General features: G+C 54.8%; 1 protein-coding gene across 1 annotated transcript in view; it reads right to left on the bottom strand.

The window, feature by feature from the left end:
* The window catches only part of LOC135978681 (maestro heat-like repeat-containing protein family member 7), a 36,386-nt gene extending 24,567 nt beyond the window's left edge, over positions 1-11,819 (bottom strand). The window contains exons 1-8 of the mRNA XM_065579536.1: positions 11,376-11,819; positions 10,315-10,415; positions 8,591-8,707; positions 7,252-7,331; positions 5,726-5,846; positions 5,017-5,103; positions 2,660-2,764; positions 1,355-1,484 (exon numbers count right to left, since the gene is read on the bottom strand). Of these exons, the coding sequence (XP_065435608.1) occupies positions 1,355-1,484; positions 2,660-2,764; positions 5,017-5,103; positions 5,726-5,846; positions 7,252-7,331; positions 8,591-8,707; positions 10,315-10,415; positions 11,376-11,490 (856 nt within the window). The 5' untranslated portion in view covers positions 11,491-11,819. The remainder of the gene's footprint in view (positions 1-1,354; positions 1,485-2,659; positions 2,765-5,016; positions 5,104-5,725; positions 5,847-7,251; positions 7,332-8,590; positions 8,708-10,314; positions 10,416-11,375) is intronic.
* Positions 11,820-12,832: the final 1,013 nt, after the last annotated feature.

The following is a 12,832-nucleotide window of genomic DNA, read 5'->3' as shown; positions in this document are numbered from 1 at the left end:
AACAAATTTATTAGAGCATAAGCTTTTGTGGACTACAGCCCACTTCTTCGGATGCAGAAAGAGATTTTGGAGTCATCGTAAATAGTTCTCTGAAAACATCCACTCAACGTGCAGTGGCAGTTAAAAAAGCAAACAGAATGTTGGGAACCATTAGGAAAGGGATAGATAATAAAACAGAAAAATATCATAATGTCTCTATATAAATCCATGGTGCGCCCACACCTTGAATACTGCGTGCAGTTCTGGTCGCCCCATCTCAAAACAGATATACCAGAACTGTAAAAGGTGCAGAGAAGGGCGACAAAAATGATTAGGGGGATGGAACAGCTTCCATATGAGGAAGGATGAAAAAGACTGGGGGCAAGTCTACACTTCAAACACTGTATCGCCTGTCGGAGAATAACAGAGTTCTCACTCTTTTGGTTGGGTACAGCACACGCGGTAGCTGCACTGGCGCTGTAGCATTTAAGTGAAGATGTTCCTATGGCAACAAGCTCTTAATCCACCTCCCGGAGAGGCGCTAGCTAGGTCAGTGGGAGAGGTGCTCCTGCGACAGGGGTGTGGATTTTTCACACCCCTGAGCAATGTCGTTATAACAATATAGGTCTGTAGTATAGACCTGGGACCATTTAGTTTAGATAAGAGATGACTAACGGGGGATATGATAGAGGTCTATAAAATCATGACTGGTGTGAAGAAAGTGAATAGGAAAGTGTTATTTACCCCTGCACATAACACGAGAACTACGGGTCACTTTATGAAATGAATAGGCAGCAAGTTAAAAACGAACAGAAGAAGGTATCTCTGCACACAATGCACAGGCAACCTGTGGAAATTGTTGCCGTGGGATGTTGTGAAGGCTAAAAGTATAATTGGGTTCAAGATAATCAGGGCATGCAAACCCATACTCTGCATGTCCCTAAACCTCTGACTACCAGAAGCTGGGACTAGATGTCAGGGGATGGATCACTCAAAATTTCCCTGTTCAGTTCATTCCCTCTGAAGCATGAGGTACTGGCCACTATCAGAAGACACAATACTGGGCTAGATGAACCATTGGTCTGAGTCAGTATGTCCATTCTTATGTGAGTTATGAAGAGTAGCATATAGATAGGGGAAGCTAAAGACATCAGGGGAAACTCCATGGCTTGCAGGACTAAGGATAATAAGGAGGTTTTTTTAAAAAAGTGATTTAGGAACAAAAGAAATCTTAGCAGTGGTGTAGGCTCATTACTAGATGGAGACTCTTTAAAAGGTTGCAGAAAAGGCAGAAGTGTTCAAGAAATATGTTTTCCATGTTTGGAAACCCCATGTTAGTGTATTTAGGAAGGACAAGGGTCTCCATGGCTCTTACATTTTAGCTGCAGCATGAAGGAGTAGAGGTGGTAAAATGCCTCCATAGACGATCGGCAGATCTCCTGCTCCGGATGGCACAGAGTGACACACGCCACCAGCTGGCCCAGGACTCTGAACTCCTCCGCTTCCTGATGGAGAGAGGGCGCAAAGGGAGTCACTCGCCCCTGCAGGCCTAGCGCAGCGTGTCCCCCTGGCATTGCCCTAGCAATGGGTTAGAACTGGGGGAGGCAGAGCCCAGTGCAGAGAGACTGGGGACAAGGAGAGCAGGAGGAGCCGTGGGGCCCATCACCAGGGGCTGAGGAAAGCTCAGCAGGGACGGGGAAATCTGGTCAGCAAAGTCAGCAAACCTTGCTCCCGAGTGGGGACCCGGGTAACGAATGAACTAACGTCCAGTCTCCATCTCAAGGGCAAGCGCCTAATCCCAGCCCCTTCTCCCACCCCCCACCCTCCATTGACCTCAGGCCCAGGAGCTTGGGGTCACCTTGGACTCCTCTGCTCTGCATCCCGCCTCTCTCACTCCATCCTGGAGTTCCCCAGAGTCCTCCCTTCCTGCGCCATCCCCAGCCTGCCGGCTCTCTCCCACCGGCTCTCTACTGCAGCCTTGTCCTCTCATCTCCCCCTCCTGCCAGACCTTCCCTTGCCCCTCCTGCAGCACCTGCGCTGGCTCCCTGCTCTTCCCCACCTCGCACCAAACCCCTTGCCCTCCTCTCCAGGGGTCTGCACAGCCTCCCCACACCCACTCCCCAGTGCTCTGGCTCCTTTGGTCCCTCCCATCCCTTTCGGTGTGTCCCCTCCCACCTCCCTCCTTCTGTTCAGCCTCTGGGGGCACATCATCCAAACGCCCCCCTCCAGCTGCCGAAGGGGAGGCCTTGACACAGGGGGGATGGAGCAGCTGGAGCAGCTAAATGGCCCTGAGCACCCAGAGCAGGGGGCGTTCTTCTGGCAGCCTGGCAGGAGCTGATGCCAAAGCATCCCACAGGCAACTGACAAAGGGGGTGAACAGACACCTGGGTTCAGAGGCTGCTCTCAGGGCCATCCTGTGTAAATGCACTGACCCTGTGGAGCAGACTTTGGTGCTAGGGGAACAGCGGGGAGAGTCCTTGGAGACAGAATTATGGGGCTCGACCCAAAGCCCACTGGAGTCAGAGGACAGACCCATCGACATCAGTGCTCAGTAGATTGGACTCCTACCGAGGATCTTGCTGAGTCACTATTCTAGGCCCGGGTTTTCCCTGCCAGGGAGCGCTGCACCGCGAGGCTGCTCAGTGCAGTTAGGAGGCGGCCAGGGTCACAGGCTGCTCACCTTGCATTCAGGTTGACAAGCCATGAATTTCATCAGGCAGGTGATCCTTTCCACTGCCCTCAGCCGCCCATGCACCTCCTTGGATGCGGTCCAGGGGAGCAGGGCCTGAGAGAAACAAATTGGGACAAATTGCTGAGGAGAAGTACCAAAAAATAGCACAAGCACATAGGGAGAAGATCAGAAAGCTGAAGGCAAAAATGAGTTCTAACTGGCAAGGGACATAAAAGACAATCAGAAGCAGCTCTATAAATGCATTCGGAGCAAGAGAAAGACAAAGGAAAGTGAGGGGCCACTACTCAGCAGGGAAGGAGAGCAAATAATGGATGACACAGACAAAGCCAAGGTGTTTAATGCCTTTTTTGCTTCAGTTTTCACTAAAAAGGTTAATGGCAACTAGATGCTTAACACAATATTAACAACGAGGGGGAAGGAATACAGGCCAGACTCGGGAGAGAACAGGTAAAAGACAATTTAGGACAGTTAGATGAATTCAAGCTGGCAGAGCCACATGATATTCACCCTAGATGGAGCTAGGCAAAGCAATCTCTGAACCGTTAGGAGGGCTGAGGTCCCAGAGGACTGGAGAAGGGCAGACACAGAACCTATCTTCAAAAAGGGGAACGAGGAGGCCTCAAGGAATTATAGACCTGTCAGCCTAACTTTGGTACCCAGAAAGATACTGAACAACTTATTAAACAGTTTGTAAGAACCTAGAGGAGATAATAGGGTGATAAGGAAGAGCACCATGGATTTGTCCCGAACAAACCATGCCAAACAAAGCTAATTTCCTTCTTTGACAGGGTTACTTGCCTAGTGGATGGAAGGAGGCAGTATATGATGATGTATATGAAGTTTAGTAAGGCTTTTGACACAGTTCCACAAGACATTCTCAGAAGCCAACTAAGCCAGTATGATCCAGATGAGATTACTATAAAGTGGGTGCACAACTGATGGAAAGACCATACTCAAAGAGGAGTTATCACTGACTCGCTGGCAAAGTGGAAGGGTGTCTCAAGTGGGGTTCCCCAGGGGTGTGCCTGGGTCCAGTACTAGTCAATATTTTCATTAAGAACTTGGTTAACGGAGAGGAGAGTATGCTTGTAAAGTTTGCAGATGACACCAAACTGGGAAGGGTTGCAAGCACTTTGGAGGACAGATTAGAATTCAAAATGAGCTTGCTAAATTGGAGAGTTGGTCTCAAGTCAACAAGATGAAATTCAGTCAAAACAAATGTGACGTAACGCACTTAGGAAGGAAAAATCAAATGCATAAAAACAAAGTGAGGGATAACTGGCTAGGTGGCAGTACTGCAGAAAAGGATCTGGGGGTTATCATGGGTCTCACACTGAATAGGAATCAACAGTGTGATGCTGTTGTGAAAAAGGGAAATGTCATTCTGAGGTGTATTAGCTTGTAGCACTGTGTCCAGTTCTGGGCACCACGCTTTAAGAAAGATGTGAACAAACTGGGGCCAGTCCAGAGGACAGCGACAAAAGTGCTCAGCGGTTTAGAAAACCTGACCTGTGAAGAAAGGTTGAACAAACTGGGCATTTTCGTCTTGAGAAGACGGAGGGGGCACCTGGTAACAGTCTTCAAATATGTTAAGGGCTGTTATACAGAGGATGGTGACAAATTATTCTCCATGTCCCCTGAAGGTAGGACAAGAAGTAATGGGCTTAATCTGCAGCAAGGGAGATTTAGGTTAAATATTAGGAAAAAGTCTAAGGGTGGCTAAGCACTGGAACAGGTGACCTAGGGAAGTGGTGGACTCCCCATCACGGAGGTTTTAAAAAACAGGCTGGACAAACACTCATCAGGGACGGTCTAGGAATGCTTGGCCCTGCCTCAGTGCAGGGGGTGGAGTAGATGACCTCTTGAGATCCCTTCCAGCCCTGCACTTCTGTGTTCCCTCTTCCCAGGCTCTGGAATCGAGGAGACCGAATCTCTGTCAAGGACATTTCCCTCTTTTTGGAGCACAAACCACCCACAGAATCTACTTCCTGTGGCCCCAGAACTAGAACGTTGGGGGAATCTCGCTCTGGGCTCTGGCCAGGTTGGTGGGGCCCATGGTGAACACAAATGAATGCCAGGGTCAGATGGGGGCTCAGTGGAAAACACGACAGATCCTGCACTCCTCCACCCCCACCCCGTGCAGACGTTTTTCAGATATAGCGGGGGCACTTGGCCCTCCAGCCCAAGAACCTTTGTATAGAACGTACTTTGAGGAGCCAAAGGCACCAGGGGGGGAGGGGAAGAGGAGGGGGAGTGTCCCATGCTTGTGATTAAATGGAGTCTTGGTCCCTGAGCCCCACCCCAGCTACAGGACTAGTCCCCTTCCTGCCCCCACGCCTCCAGACCTCCAAGATCTTCTCCACCACCAGAAGTCTGGGCTCCTGATTCTCACACGCCAAGGCCTTCAGCATCTGATCCATGGCTCTCAGAGTCTGTGTGCAGAGCAGAGGAGACACCAGAGCAAGTGGCGTTACCCAGCCAGGAGATGAACCAAGGCCCTGGCATGTGACACCCCCCAGGCCACGGCAGCACCTGGTATTCCAGCTCACCCACTCACTTGTACCCACAGGGGACCTACTGCAAACTCCTGGCAACAGGACACCACCTGCCTTTGCTGTCCCCAGAAAGGCCACTGCATGGAGTCTAACCCACTGGAAGAGTCAGAAAGGACTGCACATTTGGAGGGGAGATTTCCAGCCAAGCTTCGGTTCCTCTGGCCTGTGTGCGTCTGAAGCAGCCAATCACAGGCCTGTGCCCCCCGCCACGCACTGGGGATGAATGTGCTTGTGAAGGGAGTGTCTGTTCCCCACTAATTGTCGGTGCATGTGAAGGAGAAATGCCTACTACTGCTACCCTATGAGGGAGTTACTCCTTTATCTGCAGTGGTGGGGCCTGTGCTTTGGTGCTGCAGGTCCTGAGCTGAAGTCCTGCCGAGGAGCTGTGATTATTATACTCATGTGCCAGTGCCAGGTTACCCGGGGGACAGGTACACGAGCGACCGGCAGGATTCCCACTTGGTTTCGGGTGGCTCTGCGTGGCCGGTTTGGGGCTTACCTTGGTGTAGAGAGCAGCCTCCTCGCCCTGCATGGTCTCTGCTGGAGGCAGGGAGAAGACGCTGGAGAAGCAGGCTGTGAGCAGGCTGGATCGTTCCAGGTCCTGCAGCGGTGGCTTCACTCTGCTAAGAGAAGAAACACGTGCGGATTGGAGGGCTGAGGCGGGACTGACGCGCTAATGTTGGCGTCAGGCTCCCAGGACATGGAAACACCTGAGGGGGCTCCAACTGGTGGGTGGCAGACGAGAACAGGTCAGGGGGCGGTGGAGGGAGCTGGTGCTGCCTTCTCTCATACCAACAGGCAGGGACTTAGTGCAGTCTGCAGCTGTCTGCTGTGACCCCACCAGGACTCACCAGCTGGGGCAGAGAGCACTGCGCTTCGCCGAGAAATGACATCCCGCAAACGGCACGGACGGGAGACTAGAGCCTGCTGGCACCAAAGTGCCTCTGAACCAAGTGGCCACAGTGCAAAGGAGCCTGCCAGTCCTGTCCCGCTGGGGGCAAAGAGACTCTTCCACCACAGCCGTCTGCACTGTGGCTGCACAGTCCGGGCCAGCAGAGAGATGCTGCATCAGCCCGCAGCAGGGCAGAATCCAGGCAGGGATCCAAGCCCTGCCCCTTGCCCAGGGCTCTCAGCCTGCTGGACAGGGCACCCAGCTGTGTGCAGGGGGGGAGGAAGGTGGAGACAGCCCAGACAGCATTAACCTCTTCACCCCCACTGCCAGAGCATGGCCCCAGCACATGCAATGAGGTACCAGGTGACTACTTGCCCCCTGCAGGACAGAGCCACGCCCCTCGTGGCAGGTGGCAGCTACGCCCACTGCTGACGCAAATCACCTCCCTCCGCCCCAGCAGAGACAGGATCGTGGCCAATGCCGTCCCCTGCCCCGCTGTCAGGAAGCCAGTGCCCAGTGGGGAGAGCCGCTCCAGCGCCTGCCCTGCCTCCCCCTCCCATTCCTGGGGAACCTATTGAGCCACCAGCGAGAGCCCAGCTCCAGCCAGCAGCATCTGCCACCTCCGGACGCCTGATGGGCAGGCTTCTGGGAAGCTCAGAGCAGGGCACCAGCGGCGCTGAGAGAGAGCCCCCCATGGCACAGGCAGTGCCACGGGCCAGGGCTCAGCCTGCCCAACTTCTCAGCCACAGGGGGTCGCTGAGCTGCTGGTGTGACGCAGCTGGCACAGCTGGCAGTGACTTCGGTTGCTCCGCTCCAGCAGCACCCAACTGCCCCTCTCCCCCCAGAGCCATCTCCTGCGGGGTCCCAGAGGGGACCAGTCCTAACCCCCTCACTCCCTCCCCCACATCTTCCTAAGGCCACGTGGAGAGGTCGCCAGGCACCGAAGAATCCTCCACCATCTACCCACTGGTGCCAGCCCACATGCACCAGCACCATCACCTGCTGCCACGTGCCCGGCGGAATCAGAAGATGGGGGAGGAGCAGAGGGGGGAATGCCCTGGAGAACTGGCCATGCCAAGAGGCTGGCGTGTCTGGCTGCACACAGCACTGGCTGGGCCGGGCAGGCTGGGTACCTCATCTCCATGATGATGAGCATCGCTTGCTGACGCACCATGTCGGTCAGGGAGTCGACGGACTCGTGCTGAAGCATCTCCTGGGGAGACAATGTGGGGAAATGCCAGCCAGGCTCCAAGCTCCTTCAAGGCTCCGACTGGGGAGCAAAGCGCAGGGCCTGCAACATGTGGGCTCGGCAGCCAGGTCGTCCTACTGTGGACTTGATGGTGTGCAGGGCTCCAGCCGGGGAGCGCAGTGCAGGGCCTGTGGTCAGTGCCCCAGTGTCACGCGCCAGTGCACTGAAAGGCTCCATCAGCATTAGCACCCAGGGACACCACCTGAGATCAGGCCCCCTTGTGCCCGGTGCTGCACACACACAGTGAGAGCCAGTCCCTGCCCCAGAGAACTCACGAGCTAACTAGAAGAGACAAGGCATGGAAGGGAAACTGAGGCACAGAGGGGGAAGTGACTTGCCCAAAGTCTTACTGCAGAACTGGGAGTAGAACCCAGGTGTGCTGAGCCCCAGCCCACTGGACCACCCACCAGCCCACGCTGTCCCACGTTCAGGGAAGGGAGGTGAGCTCTGGAAAGCTTTCTGCAGTGCTGGAGAGCAAAGACTTGCCAAATCTATGGAGCAGATTTGTTGCTAGTTCCCTAGTGGGCACTGACTGCAGAGTGTTGGGGCTCTGGGCAGGGAGACTGGCGTATACAGAGCGACCCGGTGACTTGGGAAGCTGGGTGCAAGGGAACAATCTACATTTCCATACAGTTCTATGTTTAGGAACAAAGAATGCAGGCCACACTCACAGCATGGGGGGCTCTAACCTGGGAAGCGGTGACTCTGGAAAAGACTTGGCAGTCAGGGTAATCAGCTGCCCATGAGCGCCCAGTGTGACGCTGGGGCCAAAAGGGCTAATGCCATCCTGGGATGTAGAAACAGGGCAAACTCCAGTTGTTAGAGAGGTTATTTTCCCTCTGTATTTGGCACTGGTGCGACCGCTGCTGGGATCCTGTGTCCAGGTCCGGTGCCCACAATTCAAGGAGAATGTTGATAAATTGGAGAGGGGTCAGAGAAGAGCCACAAGAGTGATTGGAGGATTGGGAAACATGCCTGACAGTGAGAGACTCAAGGAGCTCAATTAGTTCAGCTGAACGAAGGGAAGGTTACAGGGTGACTTGATGACAGTCTGTAAGTACCTACACAGGGAGCAAATATTTGATAATGGGCTCTTCAGTCTAACAGACAAACGTCTAACACGATCCAATGATTGGTAGCTCAAGTTAGACAAATCTGCAGAAATCTCCAGGCCAATCACTAAACCCGCCAGGTAACACAGCCCCAGTGTGTGTTTTACTCACCGTTATCTTCTCCACTAGCAGGGCTTTGCGGTCCATATTTTTTTCTGGGCTCCATGCCACGATGTCTATGACGAGGTTGAGGATGGAATTCAAAAAATTCATTTTCTGGGCCTCGTCCTACGCCCCGCAGAGATGAGACACAAACAGGAAGGTTAGCGTGGAAAGGAGCTGCCAGTGGGAGAGATGTTAGAAAGCTTCCCCCCAGTGCTGCTCAGGCTTTGATATGCCGAGTGGCAGAAGGCCATTCATCTGGTAACAGGAGTGACTATCTGGGGAGGGCAGGGCAGCTCTGTGTGAAACCGGACTAGAGAGGGAGCAGATCTCACGGGGTAGGTGTCCAAAGAGGAACTGCAACATGGGGGCTAGGCAGCCAGACAGTGTTACTGGGGGCTTGACAGAGTGGGAGGAACAGCTGGGTGGGACACCCTGACACCCCAATATTCGCCACTGTCATGTCATTAGGACATGTTTTGTACAAAGTACGTATTGTAAGGTATCATTCTAAAAGTCTTTATCTGCTAGACATTAATGTCTCATTGGATTGTATGTGCTATCGTTGTATGTGAAATTATGAAGTTCAGCTATGTCTGTGTTCCTGAAACACGTTGTGAGGTTCAAAACAGCCTTTCAGGTACAACAGTAAAAACGCCAAACAATGGCTTATTGAGGAAATGCACATAAGCAGCAGGGTTAGCCCAGGAACTGTCCACAATAGAAACCTCTCCGAGAGAACGCTACACAATGGGAACCGTTGGACCCAGGTCACAGCAAAAGAGTTTTCCAGCGGGTGGGAAGAGGAGATAAAAGGGGAACAATGACATCGGGGGGGGACCTCACGCTCCCTGCAATAAGACACATGGAAACACCTGAGGGACAAAGATTGAACTATGAGAAGTGATGGTGCCAGGCTGGAGAGAGATTCCTAGCCTGTGTAAGAAAACCTGGGAAATCCAAGCTGCAAAGCCAAGGCAGCTTGTCCCTTAAGAATCTGCCCACCTGTTTATCACTCAGGGTGAGAATTTGCTCATGTAGAGCCTATCTATCCAGTGTGGAAAGCTTAGTTTGCGTGTTGTGTTTATTTACTAATGCAATCTGCTTTGTACCGTTTGCTATCTCTTATAACCACTTACAAGCTACCTCTTGTAGTTAATAATCTTATTGCTTGTTTATACCATAACCCAGTTTGTGCAATTAGCAACTGGGGGGAGGGGCAAAGAGTTGTGCATACCTCTCTCCACATGGAGGGAGGGGGCGAATTTCATAAAACCTTTGGGTCTGTACTCCAAAGGAGGTGGGCACCAGAGTACTGGGACAAGCCCTTTCACCTGAGTCTTCCCAGAGCTGATCTCAGTGTCTGTGTCTTTCTGCAGCTGGGCGTGGCCCTGCCTGAGTGTATGGCTGGAAGAGGCTTGTGAGCCTAGCCCAGCAAGACGAGGTAAAGGGGGCCCAGGCTGGCAGAACAGGTGGGCTCGGTGGTAGCCCGGTACAGCAGGTGGCACCTCAAAGGGGGGCAACCCGTCACACTAGGGACTGTAACTCAAGACGGGACTTTTTAAAATGCTGTAGTTTAAACAGGAATTATTTGGGGGCAGGTCCCTGGCCTGTGTTATACAGGAGGTCACAGTGGTTCCGTCTGGCCTTAGAATCCATGCATCATCTGGAGAAGGGCAGATGTGCATGTGGACAGGGCACTAGCTGACAGGTCAGAGGAGGGCTCTTGGTACCTGGTCATTGCCCTTCAGAAAGGAGTCTATGCATTCCAGGGCCTCTCTCTCCTTCCAGTTGTGCCCCTTAAAGCAGGCGGTGCTACATGGCCATGGTGAATCTGATCAAAGACAGAGCAGTGGTAATACCTGGGTCTGCCAAGCTGCAGTCTGGGTGACAGAGATCTTAGAGAAAACCCTTGCCCCCACTCCCGCCCCAGCAGGGGAGCAGGGTCTGGCACAGCGATCCCTGGCTTCCCCACCTCTTTGCTGCCCAGCCCAGCAAAGACCCAGTCAGAGCCCTGGTTCCCAGCGGCCACCCCACTTCCCCGCCCAGCATGCAGGCTCAGTCTGGGGATTTGGGGAGCGCCACACCTGGAAGGAGGGACGATGTCAGGCCATGAGGGGTGTCCCCACTCTCCGGCCCATTGCTGGAGGGGGCGGAGGGACTGGGAGTGAATCGGTCTGGTCCTTGCAGCAGGAGAGAGAACTGCTGCCCAGTCTGCATGGGATATGGGGACCCAGGGCCTGCCCGTTCTGCTTGTTCTGACTGCCTCTCCTGCCACCAACAATCAGCCAGAGGCACTGGGCTCCCATCGTCAACACTCCCCCCAAATGCCCTGTGCTGCGACATGCGACAAAGGAGCCAACAGATGGGGCTGCAACATCAGGGAGCATCTTACGCTCTGGCCGGCGCCCTGCAATCCTAGGCTTTAACAACCCACCGTGCACCAAGCATCCCCTTCGACTGGTGGAAAACATCCTCCGACCCAGCAGCGTGACAGATCGGGGTGGGCGATTCAGTCAGTCTCCACCTGATGCTTCTGCCGCTATGCCCCGATCAGCTTTAGTGGCTGCAGCTGCTGCCAGCAGGAGGGGCCATTCCCCCCTGCCTGGGTTTTCCTGTCTCTCCATCTCGTGGCAACCCAGAGCAGTACAAGGTCTATGGAGTCTTCTCCCCACAATGACACCCTAGTCTTGCCCCCCCAACCCCCACAGGGGCCAAGTCCCACCCCAATGCAGGGCCATGGCCCCAGCCATTTTTGCAGCCCCCTCCGCCCACCCAGAAGGCGCCCACTCACCGGGATGGCGCGCACACTGCTGCTGCTGCCATTCCCTCCTCTGCCGACTCTTCCCTGGGGGAGGTTTTGTCTCCTCCCAGGCACGCCTGGGCTCTGGGCGGCCCTCCTCAGCCATCCTACAAGAAGCCAGGACAAGGCATTGCTTGTGAGTGACGAGAGGCGATTGCCCCGTTCAGCATCAGGGCCAGCCCAGTTATTTCTGTCCCACCAGCACCTACAGATGCCAGCTGAGCTCAGGGCCCTGTTGCACCAGGTGCTGCAGACAATCGCTGGGCTGGAGGGCTCAGACTCTAACTAGCCAAGGCAGCCAGCAGGGAAACAAGGGAAGGGATGTGCTCAAAGTCACCCAGGATTAGAACCCAGGTGTCTGAACTCCCAGGCCAGCAGCCCATCCCACAGGCCAAACGGCCTCCTCTGGGTCACTCCCACCTCTCCTTCTCCTGGTTCACAAGCTGCACAGCAGACAGGCTGGATCCAACCACTCAGGATTCTTCCTGCCCAATGAAATGACCCTGATCCCTTCCCCAAGGAATATTGGGGCCGTGGCAGTTCGCAGGTGGGCGAGGCCAGCGGGGTGGGGGAGGTGGGGCGGGCTCGTGAGCAGCAGGAGTTGCTCAGACACACCCGTGAAGGGGCAGGAGCAGAAGGCAGGAGAGCGGCAGGGAGGCTGGTACCTTCTCATGCAACCTCAGTGTGGCTGGCGATGCAATGGAAAAGCAGAGGCGGGCAATAGCAGATTCTCCTACCTGGAGTCAGGAGTGGGCAGAAGCTGGCGTGTATATGGGCCACCCACTTTCTGCTGCCGGTGGCGGAGCTGAAATGGCTGGTTCAGCTTTCCCAGCGGCACGTGCCAGCTCTCGCTCTGCCAGAGCCAAGCCTGGCAGTGAGGGGATGAGGCTGTGCCAGCCAGCAGGGGGCGTGTCACAATGGGCAGGCGAGTCACAAGCCAGTCAATGTGTGACTGCCCAGCCATGGGCTGCCCCAGCCCAGACTAGTTCTGGCCTCGCCGGGGCTTTAGAGCCTCTCCTTCCCCACCGGGGTCATGGGAGGGACCTTCCGCTCCCCACAGTCACAGACTTTAGGCCAGAAGGGACCGCTCAGGTCATCTAGTCCCAGCTTCTGCGGACCCCAGGCCACAGCCCCTCCCCGCGTCCATACAGCTGGAGCCGGGGGCGGGGGGGAGGTCTCCAGATCCCCGAGTGGGAGAATCAGTTCCATCCCGGTTCCTCCTCCTTGTGACAGCGCAGAACAGGGGTTCCCGAACGCTCCCCTCCCCCAGCTCCCAGCCCACGCGGGCGGCTCTTTGTGCTTGCCCAAGCTGCTGGGCGCCTTGGCCGTAGGATGTAAAATGGCCCCATCTCTGCTTCCCCTCCCACCGCGGCAACAACACAGAAACTGCTTTCATAGCACCCCCCCCCGCCCCCGCCCAACTGAGTCTCAGGCCTTGCTAGCCGCTC

This window comes from Chrysemys picta, unplaced genomic scaffold, assembly GCF_011386835.1.
Source record: "Chrysemys picta bellii isolate R12L10 unplaced genomic scaffold, ASM1138683v2 scaf391, whole genome shotgun sequence".
Classification (NCBI taxonomy): domain Eukaryota; kingdom Metazoa; phylum Chordata; order Testudines; family Emydidae; genus Chrysemys; species Chrysemys picta.
The sequence above is the reverse complement of the archived record's forward strand: the minus strand, read 5'-3'. Positions and strand labels throughout refer to the sequence as shown.